This window comes from Trachymyrmex cornetzi, unplaced genomic scaffold (genome assembly GCF_001594075.2).
Source record: "Trachymyrmex cornetzi isolate Tcor2-1 unplaced genomic scaffold, Tcor1.1 scaffold646, whole genome shotgun sequence".
NCBI lineage: Eukaryota > Metazoa > Arthropoda > Insecta > Hymenoptera > Formicidae > Trachymyrmex > Trachymyrmex cornetzi.
In genome coordinates this window covers 1,133,111-1,153,060 of record NW_017299966.1, presented here as the reverse complement: position 1 = coordinate 1,153,060, position 19,950 = coordinate 1,133,111, and the positions used below count along the sequence as shown (strand labels likewise).

General features: G+C 35.3%; 2 protein-coding genes across 3 annotated transcripts; both read left to right on the top strand.

Moving 5' to 3' along the window:
• The first annotated feature begins 329 nt into the window (after window positions 1–329).
• On the top strand, window positions 330–5,690 carry LOC108767026 (forkhead box protein O). Its single transcript, XM_018516645.1, has 2 exons — window positions 330–1,765; window positions 5,242–5,690. The coding sequence occupies exons 1-2, from the start codon at window positions 517–519 to the stop codon at window positions 5,502–5,504; spliced, it is 1,512 nt and encodes a 503-aa protein (XP_018372147.1). The 5' UTR covers window positions 330–516; the 3' UTR covers window positions 5,505–5,690.
• A 6,597-nt stretch (window positions 5,691–12,287) lies between these two features.
• LOC108767087 (importin-4) lies at window positions 12,288–19,527 on the top strand. Of its 2 annotated transcripts, XR_001940414.1 has the most exons (16): window positions 12,288–12,648; window positions 12,953–13,039; window positions 13,123–13,230; window positions 13,723–13,875; window positions 14,061–14,246; window positions 14,639–14,936; window positions 15,007–15,155; window positions 15,519–16,116; window positions 16,198–16,433; window positions 16,505–16,719; window positions 16,787–17,127; window positions 17,208–17,383; window positions 17,458–17,669; window positions 18,012–18,322; window positions 18,587–18,886; window positions 19,323–19,527. XR_001940414.1 is itself a non-coding variant. In XM_018516778.1 (15 exons), exons 1-15 carry the CDS (start codon window positions 12,595–12,597, stop codon window positions 18,709–18,711), a joined length of 3,249 nt encoding a protein of 1,082 aa, XP_018372280.1. In that variant the 5' UTR covers window positions 12,288–12,594; the 3' UTR covers window positions 18,712–19,527. The 2 variants fall into 2 exon arrangements, 1 of the variants encoding a protein (XP_018372280.1); XM_018516778.1 differs by having other exon boundaries at window positions 18,587–19,527.
• The last annotated feature ends 423 nt before the right edge of the window (window positions 19,528–19,950 follow it).

The following is a 19,950-nucleotide window of genomic DNA, read 5'->3' as shown; positions in this document are numbered from 1 at the left end:
TGGTCCAGATTCCGCTCCCGTGCCATGCGAGGCGAGCAGCAGTCATCCGAAAACACTTAGCGGCGCATCATAGCCGACTCGAGTCCCGACGTAAGCCCGTTACGTGCCCGACGAAGCGAGTCTAAATAATTGACCCCTCCGCGGCGGAATCGCGCAAACAATTTACATCCAACGTGTAAATATCCGCGACCTCGACGTCGCGTTTACTACAAGGCGGCGAAGGTCCCCTTCGGGCGGCGGGGGCCATTGCTCCGCTAAACGATGGGATCCTCGAACGGATCGGCTCGATGTTGATTTTTCAATAAAATATAGCGCGTGACATTGCCTTTTTTTTGTACAATCCTTCGTGTTACTGTTGCGTGCCGAGCGTCACTCGAAGAAATCTTCAGCATAGTTCTTCGGCATAGTGTGTTGAAAGATTGTGGTACTCTGAGTATATCGTGGAAATCCGAGGGATATATTCGCGTGTAGGATGTTCGCCACGGGCGGACTTTGACGGCCGGGAATCAGAGCTCGATGGACCAGAGCGTGATCGTGCCGTCGATGCCCCGTGACCCTGGCGTCGACAGCGTGCGGTTGACCATGAAGAATCAGTCCGACGCCAGCAACCTGCACCAGCAACAAGAGCAGACGGTCGTTGTGCATCCAAACTCTTCGACCGCACGATCGGCGATATTGCCGATGAGCGCAGGTAGTCTGTCCCAGGAGACAAGCTTGGAGCCGCTCATGTGCAATCCGACGAGTAGCGAGATGCAGGCGAGAAAACCTGGTGCGCGACGCCAGGAAAAACCGCCGTATTCGTACATCGCGCTGATTGTGATGGCGATCCAGTCGAGTCCAGGCAAGAGGCTGACCTTATCGGAGATCTATTCATTTTTGCAGCAGCGTTTTCCTTTTTTCCGTGGCACTTATCAGGGCTGGAAGAACTCGGTACGCCACAATCTCAGTCTAAACGAATGCTTCATCAAACTACCCAAGGGTTTGGGACGACCCGGCAAAGGTCACTACTGGACCATCGATCCGTCCACAGAGTACATGTTCGAAGAAGGGAGTTTTCGGCGGCGACCACGCGGCTTTCGACGCAAGTGTCAAGCCGCGTTGAAGCCGCAATATCCGCAATATTATTCGAGCGCCACACCCGGAGTCGGCGTGCAGACGCCTGGTCCCTACGAAAATCTAGCCGGCGGACCCGGTGGCATCGATTACGCGAACGGTTACCAGAATCAGTACCAGAACTATCAGGAGTACGCCATGTACGCGCCGAGTGCGGCGGTGTCCGCCGATTGGGCATATCCGGAGGGTTCGGCAACGTACAAGTCTGGGCCACCGATAGCCGAGGTGACCTACAAGACCACCGAGGTCACGTATAAGACCGGCGGCGAGCCAACGCCGGTCTACAGGAACGGTGAGTTAGTGACGTTCAAGAGCGAGCCTGGAGCTTTCGGTGCTCGTGGCCAGGATCAGCTGACGGCGTACAGGCCGCCGGCCGACGGATTCTCAACGATGAAGGATCATCATCCGCAACATCACGCCGACTACAAGGACGAGGCCATGATGGGCTACAAGTGTGCCAACTCGACACCTACCACTCAAGCGCCTGGACAAGATTATTATGTCGGTTATGGCCTCGCGGGGGTCAATAATGCTGCCGGCCATGGCGTTAACATCACCATGCAATCTATGCAGGAGCAACCGGGTAACAGCAGCCCTGTGACCAACGTCAGTTCGCCGCACAGTGGATGTCCGACTCCTGCCGCGGATCACGGTGAGTTGTAACGGTATCGTGTAACTTCACAGTGTCTTTCGTTTTGCCGCGTACGTATTTTTAATCGCGTTATTAGTTGCCAAAGCATTGCAAGTTACTAAAAATTAGTCTCAGTAATTTTTAGAACAGCTTTCTTCGAATCATTATTCAGATTATGAGTTTGTGTCATTAGTTTTTAAATATATCTTGTACATAATTTTTTAGTGAATTTTGTAAAATATTAAAAGTCAGGAAAATCTGCACCTTTACAACTTTAATTTTAATATATGATCGGATGACTAACGTTATCTTATGTAAAGTATTAAAGTTGGGTAACTTGTTGTAATAGATATATAATGGATAATACTAAAAGTGTAATATAAAATATGAAATAAGAATATAAAAAGAAATTGCAAATAATGGGAAATACAATGATTTGAAAATGAGAGGCGTGAGATATTTACTCGAATTGAAAGTAACGCGAGAAGGTACTTGAATTGAAAGCGATCTTTTGAAACGTTGTTGAAAAATTTTTCAAAAATTTATGCGAACTTGAATAAAATATAAAACCGCAGAACACGACGCGAACAAGTGCAACGAAACGAAATCATGCCTGCAGCGATTTTTGAATTCTTTTTGCATCGCGAGGACAACGTTGATGGATCCGCGTCATGTAGGGGCCATCTGGAAAATTGGAGACAGTTTACGATCTTTTAGGCGCCGTGTCCTGCAAAGTAAAACGACGGCACTACTCTTTCGAGCCTTCCATCCTTCCTCTGTGGCTATAGAATTTCATGGGTATATCAGGTCAAAGTTCGTCAAATCGATACAAAAGAGATAACGTTTTATTTTAGGAGAGGTAATTTTTTTTATTAATTCTTATTTAATTGGATTCATTCAGTTTAAAATTCTTAGCTTTGATATAATATATAATGTAATTATCGTACAATTTTTATTATACGAGCGTATTTTATATCACTTGAATTTAATTTAATTTTTTAAATTACATATATAGTGCTCAATAAATCTACAATGCATTAATACGTAATTATATTTACAAACAGTATAAACGTACACGACATTAAGTATAGTGAATCCTGCGTATTGCATTTACCTTCACATCGTATCAAACAAAAAAATATATAAGCGTAATAAAGTGTATTTAAATAATTTGTATTAGTAAATAGTAAATATTAATGTACTTAGATAATTTTGATTGACCATAATAGCACGTTAAAAAGATTAATATCACTGGAATACACAGGATGGGTGGATACAGTGCACATCGTCGCCGTTGACAGAAACGATTAACCGAGGCGACGTCCCTGTCACGCCTGTACGACGTTTCGAGCTCGTAACTTGTACCTTGTAACTTAACACGTGTAACCCGCCGTAAGACTAGAAGCGTCGTTTCCTTTCCTCGCGAGATTAATTTAGCCAACGTCTGCGTCCAACAACGCGATAATAAAAACGCTCGTTAACACCGCGTTATGGCAACGATAACAAAACACTTGACAGTTTTCCCTTTGCGAAGCAAAGATATATTGTACGTATAACTGAACTTGAGATGTCTTATTCGCAGCCTACGCAATTATATTTTGAATTCGTTTTCTGATAATTGGGAATCTTTTTGTGTTGATAATATTTTAGAAAGGCATCATTTCTTTGATAAACGAGGTCGATGTGATAAGTAGACGTTTCATGCATCAAAATAATCACTATTGAAGTGAAACGCGCGTAAAATGCTTTTTGCCTCTTCAGTGTAGTCGCGTGCTAGCAAGTGCGCGCTCGAATCGTTTATCGCCTAAATATTTATCGGAGGTATAAACGAGGTGACTTAATTCGGCCTTAACCCTACAGAGCATCGTAATATTTACGGCGTTAACTTACCAACAGCATGTCGAGATCCGCAAATCGTTCATTTAAACCCTCGTAAGTCTTCGATTCGCTCTTAAACTTTTCAACAATTATTAGTTAATCTGATAGTTTTATAAATCTCGAATAAAACCAATTTTTTTCTTGCTAAAGCTGTGTTTTTTGAGAGAATGGTCAAATAATATTTATCCTAAACTATTTCTGCAAGTTTAACGTTTAAAGTATCTGAAACAAATTTCAGACGTATTTTAATTACATGTATAATTCGATATCATTGTGCGTTCAATCTAATTGATCGAAGTAAACGGCGAAAAATATTCATCAGCATGTTTCAAAGTTTCTACAAAAGCTTCGATCTATCCCGATTTAGGAAAATTGATCTAATCTCGATTAAGGAGAGTAAGTTTCTTTCTTCTGTATCTCGATACAACGCGCGGATCGACAGGAGATAAACGCCGCCACCCACGCTTCCTCCACCGCAGACTTCTTCTTGTTCTTCTTCTTCTTATTCGTCTTCCGTCAGTCACAGTGAAGTGTAAACGAGATCGATCCACACAGACGCCACGTAGGCACGTCTTTTTACTCTTCTTACAACGCCGTGCTCTCCGTATATTTCTGGAGCGCGATCTCTTTGCTCCGAACTATGGCCTGTTGTGCCGGTATTCGGTTAGAAGCAACTTCTGTGCTTCTTGAAAGCCAGCATCCTCGCGCGGGCTCTGCCGCGGGTGTGCTCCCGAAGAAGAGAAAAGGAAAAAGAAGAACAAGAAGAAATGGCGCAAGCCAACTTGGTCGTGCCCGAGAGCATTTCGATCTACGGAGAGGGATTTTGACTGGCAGCAGCGCCATCGGACCACCCACGTGGACGTCTTTCCGAGGCGTCGCGATGTCGAATCGAGAGAACTCGCCAATCTTCGAATCTTCGACGAGTGACATGACGTAATTTCGAAATTTTTCAGTTTTAGGAAGTTAAAATATCCAAAAGATGAAAAATTTGCTCGATATATATGCAATTATTTCAAGCAGTTTTGCAAGAAAAGAGAAGAAGAGTTTTCAAAGGAGATCAAACAAATCTGTGATCCACTTGTGAAAAGCAAAAATTAATATATGGGGATGCAAAAGAGAGAAGAAAAAAAAAGAATAAAATTGAGACACGAGTGAAGTGGCCGCTCGAGAGGAAGCTACTTGAGAACTGGTGGAGCTTTAGATTTATGGGTGCCTGTGCCTAAGTACCAATTTCTATCGTGAGATCTTTCGTTTCTTTCCACCATTACTCTTACATCGTGTGCATTCTTAAGTAGCAAAACTGGATGAAATCTTATCTGGATACGTAGAATATTTGAAGATCGGGATCAAATATTTTCGGATTTCACACTTTACTTAAAAAAATCCACAAGTATCGACACTCCTTAAATTATAAGCTACTAAAGATTAGAAAGTATTAATAACTGACTTTTAAGTAGAGTAATTTAGGTTAAAGCATCCATTTTTAAGCATAGTAGTTTAATTGTAATTTCACTAAAAGAAAATTAATTTTAGATTGCTAAGAGAATTTCAAGTATTTAGAGAGGTATACTTTTATGAAGAGATAGCTTCGAAATAATCGATAATGTGATCTGTTTCAGGGATAAAAATGCAATGCACCAATTCCAATTCCAGTTCGAACAGTTCTGGTGGCGGCATCATTGATCGGAAATCATCCTATTTTGCGCATCCGGGAAGCTCGGTGACCTTGAGTTCTCTAGGTTCACTAGGTTCGTTAAATCTGAGCAACATCGGCGGCCTAAGCATATCCAACATACCTGGCACAGTTTCTACGAATATTCATCACGCGTCGACATCTCCACCCACGACGATGTATTACGATCAGATCAAATACAGTATGTGAAGACATGTTTTTTCCGAAGAAAAGAGACAAGTTAAATCCGTTAAATTATTGGTCACCATCACGATTGAGCGTGAGGTTTGCTTTGTTCGTTAAAATTTACTGAAGATGGCCCTAAATGAGACCGAAACGTCCGAAGAACTTGTGTAACGTAATAGATTTTATATAAAATTATTTAAAAAATATTACGCTCCGCGATAACCACGCTGTTACTCTCATTTGCCATATTATTCCTACATTTATTATCGAGAGTCCTGTACTTCAATTTATTCGTAAAATTATTTCTATTGAAAATTTCGTATCTCGAACGTTGAAACGCCTCACACTTGTGAGAGTGAAAATGGCCAATCTTAAATTAAATTCTCTCACGTGCATTTCGATATTATTTGGAAAAAGAAATACGCAAAATTAGAAGTTAAATTTAACATGACAGTTTTTTGTTGAGAGAGAGAGAGAGAGAGAGAGAGAGAGAGAGAGAGAGAGAGAAACATTGTATGAATTCAATACGTGAGTTCTTGTAAATCTTGAAACTTTTATTTTGAACACTTCTTACATTTTCACACATATTTTCGAATTAATAGGGCATAATCTCGATAGCTAAGACTAGCTATAAAAATTAATACTTTATTAAGTTTATTAACATTTATTTGCTTTACTTAGAACTGGAAATCATTGACCTACGCGCACACAGTTTTAGAATTGCAAATTTTTCAAGATCTTCATAGTCCAATAAATTCGTAGAAATATACACGAGAAAGGTGGATAACTTGATTCCCGATTTGCGGACGTAAATAAACAAAGTATGTAAAAAGAAAAATGTAAAATATAGTTACGGAGGATGTATCATGAATATCACGACTCACACAGCAGAAATATCCCGAATGTATCATACGGATATCTTACACACGTTGCGATATCTTTAGATTGTCCTTGTGACATAATTTGGACATTTCTGCTGTATGAGGATCAATCGTGGCTCAAATGCATAAAATGCGACGCGCATCGAGAGATACATCCGCTTTAAAAAATTGCGGTTGATTCCATCTCTACCGTATCCTATTTATATTTATAATTCATTAATCGATGTAATTAATTTAAGTCTTGAACGCAGAAAGTAAGTCTGTAGAATTAAATAATGTTTGCTAAGAAAATTCTCTGTTGATCTCTTCACTGATCTTGTGCCCGATTTTCCATCCCGATATTATTCAAATAGATAGTATAAGTGTTCACGAAACTTTAATGATTTTTTTTCAGAACATTAGACATAAGATAATAATTGTAAAAAAATAAAAAGTTACATTTTATAAAAATACATTCTGTCGTAAATAAGAATAAGAATCGCAAAATAAATTAGAAATTTTAATAATAAAATTTTAAAAAATTATTGTGTGAAATATATAACTAATAATTCCATTTTTTAATGTCTTTGTGTTGTTTAATAATACTTTAGTGAAAATATTTTTTTTAAATAATGTTTTTGCAATAATTATAAATTCATTAATTTATTGTGATTTTTAATATCGACAATTAAGAACATCGCAGATAGATTTGCTCGGAACAAGGGATTTCAAGTGACGTCAATAGAGGGTGTCATACATGCTATAAACGCGGATGATTCAACTGTAAAACAGTAGCCCTACAAAAGTCGTTTACGTCACAACGTTTTGCGGTGACGATAAGTTTGTTGATACCGCGAAAGGTTTCTTCTAGATATTTACGTGATCTCGATTAGCAAATTCCCTAACATCAGTCATCAGACAGTTTATAGAGACATATCGTCACATCGAACTACGGATTTAATAACGCGGCTTATCAAAGACTCAAGCAAGTTTCCTTCTTTTTTATTTTCTTATAGCATTAAAAAATTCTTAATTATATAAAAAGATTAAAAAAAAAAAGAAAATATTCTACAAACGATATTCTGTAAAAAATTAAGTAGAGCATAAGAAAAACGATATCAAAATTGTTCGGTTTCCGCACAAGGATTTATATCTCGAATTTGTCGAATTTCAACGTTGAACGATTCGTAAACGGACAGGATGCATCGTGAGCGACAGCAACATGTCGTTAAGAAACGCTGCGCGCCACGTTTGCCGGGAAGGGCATGTTTGCCCGCCATAAAAGTGATTGCGGCGGAAGGCTTCTTCTTTTTCGGCCTTTTTCGGCCGACGGTTGCGCCTTATATTTGAGCAACAACAGTGGGGAGGAGAGAGGGACCGGCGCAGTCTTTTGGGAAAATCGCGTCTGACGGTGTTGAGACCTACGAAGTCGCGCTTTTCCATCTGTTTCTATCGCGGAAACGCGGCGATCGGTTTTTGTCAGCTCCCGAAATAGTGCTGACACTAGCGCTGATGTTAGAACGTTATCGGTGCGGTTGAAGGAAACGTCTCGGAAGGCGGATTCTCTATGAGGTAAGTTCCCTTTGATGATGAAATTGGGATGTTCCCGTTCTACGGTTTTTCTCGGATTCCTATTGATTCCGATAGCTTGGGACTTCGTGTGAACGCGGGGCTCGGAACCATAGGTTTGTTTTTTGTTTTTACATCAGTAGACTGCACTGAGACCTTACAACAGAGCCTGGCCATGATGAGATGATAAATATTTGATTGGCCTATTGTTTTTGTCAACTTTAGTAAGTTGGAATGAATAAAATAGTATAAGGTAGAATGAGATAGCAAATTTTTAACAAAATTGCTCGCGATCAAACTATAGAGAGGGGGGTGAGGGGGATTCTCTAGACTGTGTGTTGTTGTTGTGTACTAGAACTTTCTTGCTTTAACCAAACATCAAACATATATCTATCTCACTTTAAGTTTTAAAAGTATACTAATTCAGCCATATAGCAGACCTTACTGCATTGCATGCGACGAAGAAGAAATCACCTGATGCAATGTATAAATTTATGAACGTATAGTCTATATTACTGTACTGTGTGAACTTTTAATCCTTTCCGTATAGTCTGTTACTGTACTATGAACTCTTAATCCTTTCGCTTCTAACAATCTTATAATTATCGTTGATGTAGAATATATTTACTATACAACTTTATTATTGCTATTAATGAACATATTCTTAATGGTACAAGTCTTTTAATGTTTGCGAGAAAAAATGAGAGAAGTAATAAAAAAAGAAAAAAATGTTAATATATTTCTGGTAACGAAAAGGCTTTTGGGTGATAAAGTTTTGTCTTTTTAATGTTTCTTGTATTAATTATAAAAGAATTAATTAATTAAGCTATATTTTAATTGTTACGAGAAGCATTATATATTTATATTACCCATAATATTAAATTTCACGAAACGATAGTCAAAATACTGTATGAACTAAGAACAGGACAATTTAATAAAACTTTATCGCGATTTTCGCTCGATTTTCAAGAAGTGATCTTGTGATTGAATTTCGTCAAAAGGTCTTTAGTTATTGAGATCGAATAAAATAGCACGAAAGGAATTTTTCTTTAGTGAACGTCGCGAGCGGAATGCACATTAAGCCGACGACGAATGCATGCACGAGGTGCAACAAGAGTCGCTCAACGACGTTGCTGACAGCCTCCGTTTTGGTGTTTAGTGTTCGTGTTGCTGAGGCGATGTTCCATCAAGGAAGAAGATAAGCCTCGCGCGTATAGTAAAAAATATTTTGATTCTTTTCAGTCAAAAATAGGAAATTCATACATTTGCGAAAACTTAAATAAAAATACACTTTAAACAACGATAACATTTATAACTTTGTCTTTTCGCTGTATTCGATTAATTTTAAAATTATAGTAGAATGTCTTTTTTTTAATAGGAAAAATATCTTCAAGAAGCAATTCTTCTTTAATAATTTAAAAATCGAATTGCTAGAATTTAACAAATAAAAATTATAATTTTCTCACTTGAGATTTAAATTAAAGATTTTAGAAACAATAATGATACATTATAATTATATGTAAAATTATCTCACTGTTTCTAGTAATAATTTACTTTATTTTAATGTGTAAATTGGAAATGAGATAAATTCTCAGTTATATTTTCCTTTATATTTTGGTCGAAAAATCATATTGACAAGCAAACTTTTAAGAACAATATTTAGTCACATGGAAAGAACGATTTCGCTGAAGTACTAAAAATTTAGCTGTATACAAATTTGAAAATAATTTTGTTGGGCCATCGAAGTAATTACGTGGGAATCTCAAGCATGATACGATAATTATAAACATTCCAGCAACCAGGTTGAGAATTCTACATATTTTTTTTTTTATTTTGATGGGCTAACGAAATTTTCAGATCTGTATCTAGCTATATTTTTAGATACTTCAGCTAAATCGTTCTTTCAGTATCAAATTAAATGAGTGGTAATAAAAATGATGAGAAGTGCAAGGAGGTCAAGGAAGGTAAATCTCAAGATTTGCTCTCTTATAGCTCAAGTACCGACACTCATGTCAAGCTTCGTGTTGTGGAGAACGCATAAAGATACCCCAAGTATCGCACACGCGTGTTCAAGACAACTGTACATAAAATACTTTAATCTCAAGTAAACCGATAAGTTTAATACGCCTTTCATAAATTTTATTCTATATATTGGACAGAGCTAATTCGCTGGAAACGAACTAAGTGTTTTTCATAAATATTGTCGATAGAAAGAAACTGAATTTGAGATTGAATTTAACTGCACAGAATTTACCGTACGTGCAATGCTGTCGGCAGAATATTGACAAAAGATAGTTAAGTTCCTCGAAAAAATATAACAGAATATATCCAACTCAATTTAATCAACTCAAAAACTATGGAAGCTACGCTTGCTAGTGATCTGTCATATTTTCTGCTTGTAAGCTTTGCAGTTCTCTAACAGAAGAACTTAATGTGAATCCATACAATCGATGCCACCTTGCAATTTCTGTTCGAATCTGTCAATAATCTGCTGACAGACGCTGCTTGTCAATTCACTTGCATGTCAAAATGCTCGTAGCATATTGAACTTCAAATAGAGAGGATATAAGCTAAACTATAATCAGATTGCAGGCGTGCATTTATGGATGAATTCTTGAAACTGATTTAAAAAAATTAAGATGACTGGATTATATCGAGAAGTTTACGAGAGCGAAAACAGAAAGGAAAGAACGAAGAAAGAAGATGAGAAGTAAACGAAGAGTAGTAGAGGATGCATTCCATAGGAGGGAGTTTGTTCTAAAATAATAAACTAGTCCACACAATATGCGGGACGATTAGATCCAGAGCGATAACCTAACGATTTATACTATGTGGACATTTAGATAAAAAAAGATTATTGTAGATGTTTAGAAAATGTGTAGATATGAAAGAAAATGTGTAGATATGAAAGAAAATGTTCTCTAAAAAGATACAAAAGATTACGTAACGATAAGCAAGGATTATGTACCCTAACAACACAGACCTCCAGGGGACGTCCTGAGGACGTCCAAAGGACGTCCAAAGGACGTACGTCCTTTGAACATCCTAAGGACATCCTCAGGATGTATCCCGGATAAAATGTGTTATTAGGGTAGATATATGTTAAAAAGTAACATACCCCAATTGACACAAACTAAATGTAATATAATATATGTTATTCAATATATGGTATATTACATACTATATATTAATTAAAATCGATTAAAACAATTTCTATACGGCAGTGTAATTTGATCGGCAGGAACTATGGAAGCTGCTATTAATCAGTAATCTGTCACGATTGAAAATTACATCATAAAAGAATAATTACCTTAGTAATTATTAAATATTTACTGTGTAATTAGTCGAAATTTATTTAAAATATTTTTTATAAAATACATATATTTTTTAAATATTCGAGTTAAAAAAGTTGTTATAAAATAATTATATCACTTCTTGCACTAAACAAAGGCAATATTAATTTATAAGAATTGCACTATGGCATAATATTATAAACGGATCCGTTAAAAAATTTGTCATGCATGAATATGTATAAATATGTATAAACTTACACATAAACACGCATAAATATTCATAAACATGTATCATTATATGAAATATGTCTACACATCCTCCTTTTTTTTATAAAATTACTTTTTAATATAATAGAAATAATAATAGTAATATGAAAATATAAAAAATAATTAAAGGGATAATTTTCGCATTGTTTGTTTTAGAAAAAAACAAGTTTAGAAAAATGTAAAAAAAATTGCTTATACATAATTATGCATAATTTTATATAATTATACGTAAGTAATTTTTTACATTTCTTCGAATTTGATTTTTTCTAAAACAAATAGTGCGAAAATTATTTTTTTAATTATTTTTAATTTTTTACGTTATTATTATTTCTATTACATTAAAAAGTAATTTTACGAAAGAAAAAAAGATGTATGGACATATATGGACATATTTTATACATATTTATACATACTCATGCATAAAAAATTTTTTACCGGAGAATTTGATAAATATATGGAACGAAAAAAATATTATCAGAAAGCAAAATGGAATCACACAATAATATTAAGGAAACCATTGACCCATATCAAGGAAAATTAATCTCATGGATTTTGACTGAATGTTTCAAAAGATGTTGACATGACCGATCGTTGGTAATAATAATAAGTGCATATTAGACAGTACGATATACAAATTTATTTTGCACTAATAATTATGAAGTATTAACTTAGCAAAGATAAAATTATATATTCTAGAAAATATTATATTTAAACATATAAAATAAAAAAAATAAAAAAATAGTTACTGATAGCTACAGTCGCACATTTTGATATGGTTTCAGCTAACAATTAAGTTATATTGTTCAGTGGAAGAACTTTGTGTGTCAATTGTCACGTGTCCTATTTGCGGCATTTGAGACCAGTGGAATCATCGCGATTTGAAAAGAGAAAAAAGAAAACGAAGAATAGATCAGTATCTTGAACAAGGACGACAAGACGAGCCCTCTGACGGCGAGGAGTATCCACATAGACGTCGCCAACAGGTCTAAATCATGATGCTCCGAACAGGTCCCTCGTAGGCCTGAATGGCGGCGGTGGGCAGCAGTCGAGTCGACCTTCCGTCCGTGCTCTCGAGTAAATTTTTACCTTTCGGCTAAAACAAGAAAAAAAAACAGAGAAAGAAAAATGGAGCGTCTGCTGTTAAACCTGCTTGCGTCCGATAGTGCTACGATACAGGAGGTTTGTGCATTTTCAATATTCATCGTTTTGCCTTTGTCAAATCGGTGCCTGTTGAAGGCGCATTGCGAACACGTGTTTTCCTTCCGTTCCATCGATTAGCTACACTTTCAGTTTTACTGGAATAACACCGCTGGACACTCGCGAAGTCTTCTCACAGATTCACAGAATTCTCTTGGTCAGACCTCGACGTCGTGATCTTTAATTCTTCTGTTTTGATTATCTATTATTGTTGTCTCATCTGTTGCAATATTAAACAGCCGGTAATTTGCTCGAAATGGTTTTGTATCAATATGTCTAATTTCAGGCAACTAAAGAACTCAAGAAAGTACTTCAGAATCCAGACAGTGTGCCAGTTTTATGCCAACTTGTCGTAACATCATCGAATCCAGAGGTTTGTAATTTCTCGTAGAATTAAGTCTATTCACTCTTTATACTTTGAGCAAGAATGTAAATGGAGAATGAATTGTTTTAAAGGTACGGCAGTATGCGACTCTCATTCTTAGAAGACGTTATACTAAAGGAAAATACTGGACAAAATTATCCATACCTGTACGAACCGAATTTAAGAAAATTATATTACAGGTGAGAAATTTTTATAATACATTTGATGATTTAAGTTACAAAATTTCATATCATTAAGTTCACTCAATATTTCCGTTATATATTTTATATTTCCTGGTATACGTGTTCTTAGATAAATCTATCAAAGTTGTATTGCTTCTCAAACAAAGAAATAAATGAGTGTAAGTTTTAAAGCTCGATTCTAGAAAGTGGCTACGTTTACATCGAAAGATCTATTTTGCGGCCTGATCCATATTTTAGGACGGGTCACCGACAAACTAGTCCTGACCATAGAGAAGATAGGTCATCCACCAACTGTACTTTATACCAAGGAGCCTAAATAATTGAACGTCGAATTTGGGGTATAGATCGTAGTCTAAATGCACGGTGTAAACGTAGCCAATAATTCTTTAAACAAAAGACAAATATCACGATAGAACTCGAATTTTACAATTTAAGTAATATTTATGATTATACATTTTAATTTCATGTTATCTATGACATCTTTTTTAGGCTTTAGAACATGAATCAGCAAACTTGGTTAGAAATAGCATAGCTCAATTAATAGGTGTCATTGTTAAACATGAATTACCTACAAATAGCTGGCCAGAAATTATACATTATGTGCAACAGTTAATTACTAATGAAAGGTTGGAGAATAAAGAAGTAAGCAAAAACTTAACTTAATATCAATTTTTTTTCAAAGTGATATTAAATACATGTTTAATATCATGTTCATTATCAACTAAGAATATGCAACCAAGAAAGGTTTCATTTAATTTTGAGATTTATTTAAAGAAGATATTCAAGAATCTGTCCATTATTTTATCATGCGAAATATTTGATTTTAGCTAGGCCTTTATACTTTATCAATTATGACAGACGTTACTCCGGATGCCTATACCTCGCATGCCAGATCTCTAGTGATGCTTCTCGCTCAAACGTTGAGCAGTCTTCAGAGTTTAGGAAACCCTGCCGCTTTTTATATTTTGGAAACATTACGGCATCTTATTCCTGTAGCTAAACACGACGAAACGGTTAGTATCGTACGCGGTGTTTTTGTCAAATTTTTTATAATCTTATTGTATTTATATATACATTAGTCAATGTTTACAGTTATTTATGGTTTTTATATGTTAGTTTATATTATTTATTTATATGTAATATATGTCCGTTCCCGAAACGGATTACAATCAACTCATGCAGTTTTATTTAAAACTTTTTTTTAACTCTTGAATCACTCTCTTATAAAAACTGAGGTAAATCTCTCAGAAAACCTCTTGTAAACTGGATATATGGGGTGAAGTGTAAAGGTCGGGATCGAACTCGGGACCTGCCGATTACGAGTCAGTCGCTCCTACACGCAGCCACTCGTCACCCCAAAGTCGATTATTGTAAAATATCGTTGTTGACAAATATATCATTTCAGACACTACATACTTATGCTACAATGATGCCGCTAATAATGACCACAATTCAGGCTTTTACCGAAACTGAACACAATAATTTTGCTATCCAAAGTTTTGAATTATTGGACGAATTATGCGAGAATATGATTGTTGTAATAACGCCCCATGTAAAATCTCTTGTCCATATGTGCCTTACGATCATTGCTAATAAATCTACAGACGAACTCCTGAAAGTTAGAGTGATCAGTTTTATCGGCTGGCTAGCAAGATTAAAGAAAAAGGCTCTCGTAAAGCACAAATTAGTGGAACCTATCGTCGGTGAGCGATCTATTTCAGTAATTAACCCACCCATGTTAGCAGAACGACTCAATAATCTCGAGATTTGCAGATATGTTATTCGCAGTCATGATGAGTAAGCCAGAGGAAGATGATGATTGTTCAAATACAGATAATGAAAACACTGTTTTAACAAGCGCTACTCAAACTTTAGACTTGCTCGCGATGCACTTGCCGCCGGAAAAGTTAATTCCACATTTGGTAAGCTTCAGAATTTTTTATTATCAAATATATTGATTGTAATATATATATATTATTATATACAATTTGATTATAATTTTATTATATAATCTGCTTTTTTTATAATATAATTTTACATCTTGAATTTCTTACTTCATACTGTTAGAAACAAAATTATTGTGACAGAAAATTTCTATTATAGAATTATATCGTATATAACACTTTAACATTTTGCTCTATTGAGATCGATTGTTATTACAGTTTATGAATTTATGCGTTTTTATCTCCACAAACAGTTGATTATTTTGCGTCTTCGATTATTCTCTCTAAAAACTCTTAAATTTAAGAAAACTATACTAAAGTGAAAAAATATTAATTTCTTAGTTGCGACATATCGAACCTGGACTCCGAAGCACAGATGATTACGTAAAGAAGACGTCGTACGTGGTTATAGCTGTCTTAGCAGAAGGTTGCGCTGAATATATTCGTTCAAACTACCTTGAATTCTTTCTGCGATGTATCTGCGAAGGAATCTCCTATCCTTCGCCCGTTGTGCGCAATGCCGCGCTTTACGCCTTAGGACAATACTCCGAACATTTGCAACCGGAGATATCACAATACTCATCCGAGTTACTACCTGTATTGTTTGAATATCTCGGCCAAATATGCTCGTATATCAAACAAGAGAAGAAAGAACCGCATGCAGTCGGCCGTATGTTCTACGCTCTCGAAATGTTTTGTGAGAACTTGAACGAGAGAATCCTGCCGTACTTGCCCAAATTAATGGAGAGACTATTCGATATCCTAAACGCGGATACATCGCCGCACGTGAAGGAGCTCACTCTGAGCGCAGTAGGCGCTGCTGCTTGTGCCAGCGAGGAGCATATGTTACCGTATTTCGAAACAATTATAAATATTCTTAATAATTATCTTACCACAGAACCGAGTGAGGAAAACATGTGTCTTCAAGTTCAAGCAGTAGGTTAGTGAAGAGAATCACTTTATTCAATTACTTACTTTCATTGCAATCTGTAATTATATTTTTTATATATTATATTCTTAGATACTCTCGGAGTGGTAGCCAGGTCAATAGGTGAGAAACATTTCGCCCCATTAGCAGCCACATCACTCGATCTTGGAATAAAACTACTGAGAAATACGGTCGATCCAGACTTACGGAAATCTCTTTATGGATTGTTTGCCGCTATTAGCACAATAATGAAGAAAGAGATGGCTGTGACTTTGCCCGAAATCGTCGAGTACATGATAATGAGTATACGGAGTGCAGATGGAATTTTAGTAATTATTGCACAAATTATGAGAGTTGAAAAACTTATGGAAATAGTATAAATGTGACATGGTCATTACAGATGCATTTTAAGGACGACGAAGCTAACGCTCTTACAGTTTACGATGATCTCAGCGATACCGAGAATGAACGAGAAGATGAAGAAGAAGACATTGAATGCACCGATAATGAAGATGACAATGATGAAGAGATTGACGGTTACAGTGTTGAAAATGCCTATATGGAAGAGAAAGAAGAAAGCGTGATGGCGCTGAAGGAGATTGCGGAACACACAGAGTAAGCTTCCTTTTTTTGAGTTTTTAATTAATAACTGGATTAATCGTGTTTAAAAATATTATTGCAGAGAAGCGTTCATGCCGTACCTCGAAAGATCTTTCGAAGAGATTTTTAAATTGATAAATTATCCTCAAGAAGATATACGGAAAGCGAGTATAGAGGCTCTATTACAGTTTTGCATTAACTTATCGAAAATCAATACTGACGAAGGAAAAAAGGCACTATTGAAAGCTCTCTCCATGTTTATCCCGAAATTGTCAGAGCTCATAAGATTAGACGAAGAGCCGACAGTTGCCATTTGCGGTTTGGAGGCATATCAAACACTTTTAAGACAGGTTAAATCAGATGTTATCGCCGGCATAGGTCATAAAGAAGCCATAGTAAATTGTGTGATGGATGTGATGAAAGGTATTTGCGTTGCGTATTTTATTTACGTTTGTTATATTGATAAATCAACACGCAAATCAGAATTATAATTTTTATCGAAGACAAAACAGCGTGTCAGGATCAGGAAGAGATCGAAGGCATTGACATCGAAGCAGAACAAGACGGATTACTGATAGAATGCGCGGGGACTGTATTTTCTCATTTGGGAAGAGTACTCTCGGCAGAAGATTTTGCACTCTACTTTCAAACCATGTTGCCTTTCTTTTTAAAAAGACTGGTATTATTGATTTTTATACTGCATTTTTTTGAAAAATTTGCGATTTTAATTTTAACTTAGCAAAATACTTACAGAAAATGGACAATTCGGAGGCGCAGAGATCCTTTGCTGTTGGAACAATATCTGAATGTTTATCCGGGCTTAAACACATGACAGCTGCGTTTGTTTCACAACTGCTTCCGACTTTTCTACAAACTGGGGCCCAAGATCCTTGCAGCGAAGTTCGTAGTAATTGTTTCTTTGGAATCGGAGAACTTGCCTTGTATGGAAAAGAAGCAGTTTATCCGTATCCTTTTGTTATTTTATAATGATCGAATGCTTATCACTAATTATCTTTCCAAATTTGGCAATAATTTGCTATTCAACAATATGTTGTACTGAATACTACACGAATCTAGTATCTATTAAAAAATATTTTAAAATATTGGAAAATATTTTTTATTTTCTCATAATTAATTTTTTTATGATTAAGATATTAAAAATATGCATTATAGATAGAAAATACTATTTTATATAATTTTATTTTATAAAGAAATGCAATTCTTTTACAGTTATTTCGCAAATTTTCATGAAAATAATTATACAGGTAAAAATTTTTTGTTGATATTCCTTAACAATTATTACACAGACATTATCCTAATATTCTTCAAACTTTGTCGTGTGCTATTGCAAAAGAAACAGATGCAGCTGCACGTGATAACGTGGTTGGGGCAATTGCACGACTTATTATCACAAATTATTCGAATTTGCCACTTGAACAAGTATTTCCAGTTTTCGTTGAACAGTTACCGTTGAAGGCTGACTTCCTAGAGCATAAAGCCGTGTTTCAAAGTATTCTTACGTTATATCAAGCTGGAGTCACTCTCTTGCAGTCTTACATTCATACGTTGTTGAAAGTTGCAGTTATTATATTACATGAAGAAAAGGCTCTTGACGTCGGTGAGATTTTAATTTAATTAATTAAATTTAATTAATAGCATTGATGAATATTTTAAGAATTTTTCAAAAGATTTTTTTAAGATTTAAAATACGATTTTATTTTTGTTAACTTGTATAAATTTCATGACAAGTAATTTGAGAATAATGCATGTAACTTATTTTTACATATTTTTGTTTGAAAAATATATGAAAGTAATTGTTTTTTCTTTAAAGTATCTTTCAACTTGATTCATAAAGATTACAATACATTTTTCCTTTTTACAGAAACGCAAAATCTCGTTATGGAGTTTATCAAGTCTGTTCAACGAGATTTTGTAAACGATTGGAATGCTCTTTTCACTGAGCTGCCTCCAGAAGTTGTCACAAATATTCAACGCATATTTTCCTAATGTAAACGATTAGTTATGCATGTTATTTTATCATTTTTGAAGACCTCTAAAATGTTGTTTATTGATTCGCACGTTGATACGCTTAAAACGGCTTTTTTTTTAAGTACTTTTTCAAAGTAGATTTTTTGCCGTTTTTTTTTGCAACTCGAATGTTATTGAGTAAACAGGATACGAGGTGAGAATAACTGCAGTCAATTAATTATTTCTACCAGCTTTATAGACAAATACTCAACGGTTTTTTTTTATTTTTTGTTTATTCGCCGTCTTTATTCATTACGATATGCAGCTTTATGAAATGTTTGTAACTTTCATTTGATAATTGAATAATTTATATGATCTTACAATTAAATAAGCATTTGTTATCTTTATAACGCATGTATCGAGCAATTCTTCCTCTACTTTCTTGCTATGAATAGACAGTTTATAATCGTTGTAAACGTTGTACAGTAAAATGAGAAAGGAGAGAAAAGTTTAACGAGAGAAGAACCTAGGATATTTGATTTATATGGAATAATTAGGGAATCTGACGTGATTTCCTCTCGCATTGTTAGATTTTTTTAGACTTTCGCTCACGGAATTATTGGATCTGTGTAGATTTATAAATTTTTTAGTGCCCAGTGAGCGTATAGATAAAAGATTTGGTTGACATGCAGAAGCGATGTAAAACTTGCTTAATGAGAATACAAGCAAAATTCTGCCTCTGACGTAGTCATTGTTATTAATGAGCAGAAGGTAGCTTGTATTTCTTTCTATCTGCAATCAAAAACGTATAAAATAGCGTAAATAAATGTATTATGTGACTAATAAAAGTGTTGTATGTGCTTTTTTATAAATCTTTCTTGCGATGTTTTTAAATGTATTTTAAAATAGCTTTCCTCTGTTTTCATTCTGTCGAAATATGAATCGCGGCTAAAGATAATCTATTAAATCTTATTTGTTTACTATCAAGTAAAGCAAACAAAATAATATAACTGTTGATGCTATAACACGCGCAACGTAAAATACATAAATATTCCGTTATAAATCCGAAATTTATTTAAAATATATATATTTTATTTTATATTTGTTCTGTTTCTATAATTTGTTATAGAATTTATGTGATGTTTCCTTAAAAGATATCATTTGAATAATGTTTTTAGAATTGATATTATTTGAAGTATTGCGAAACTGCGAATGAATTAACACTTCTCGTTACTGATATGTTGCCGTAATTTTGCGACAGTCGTTTAAGCAGATACG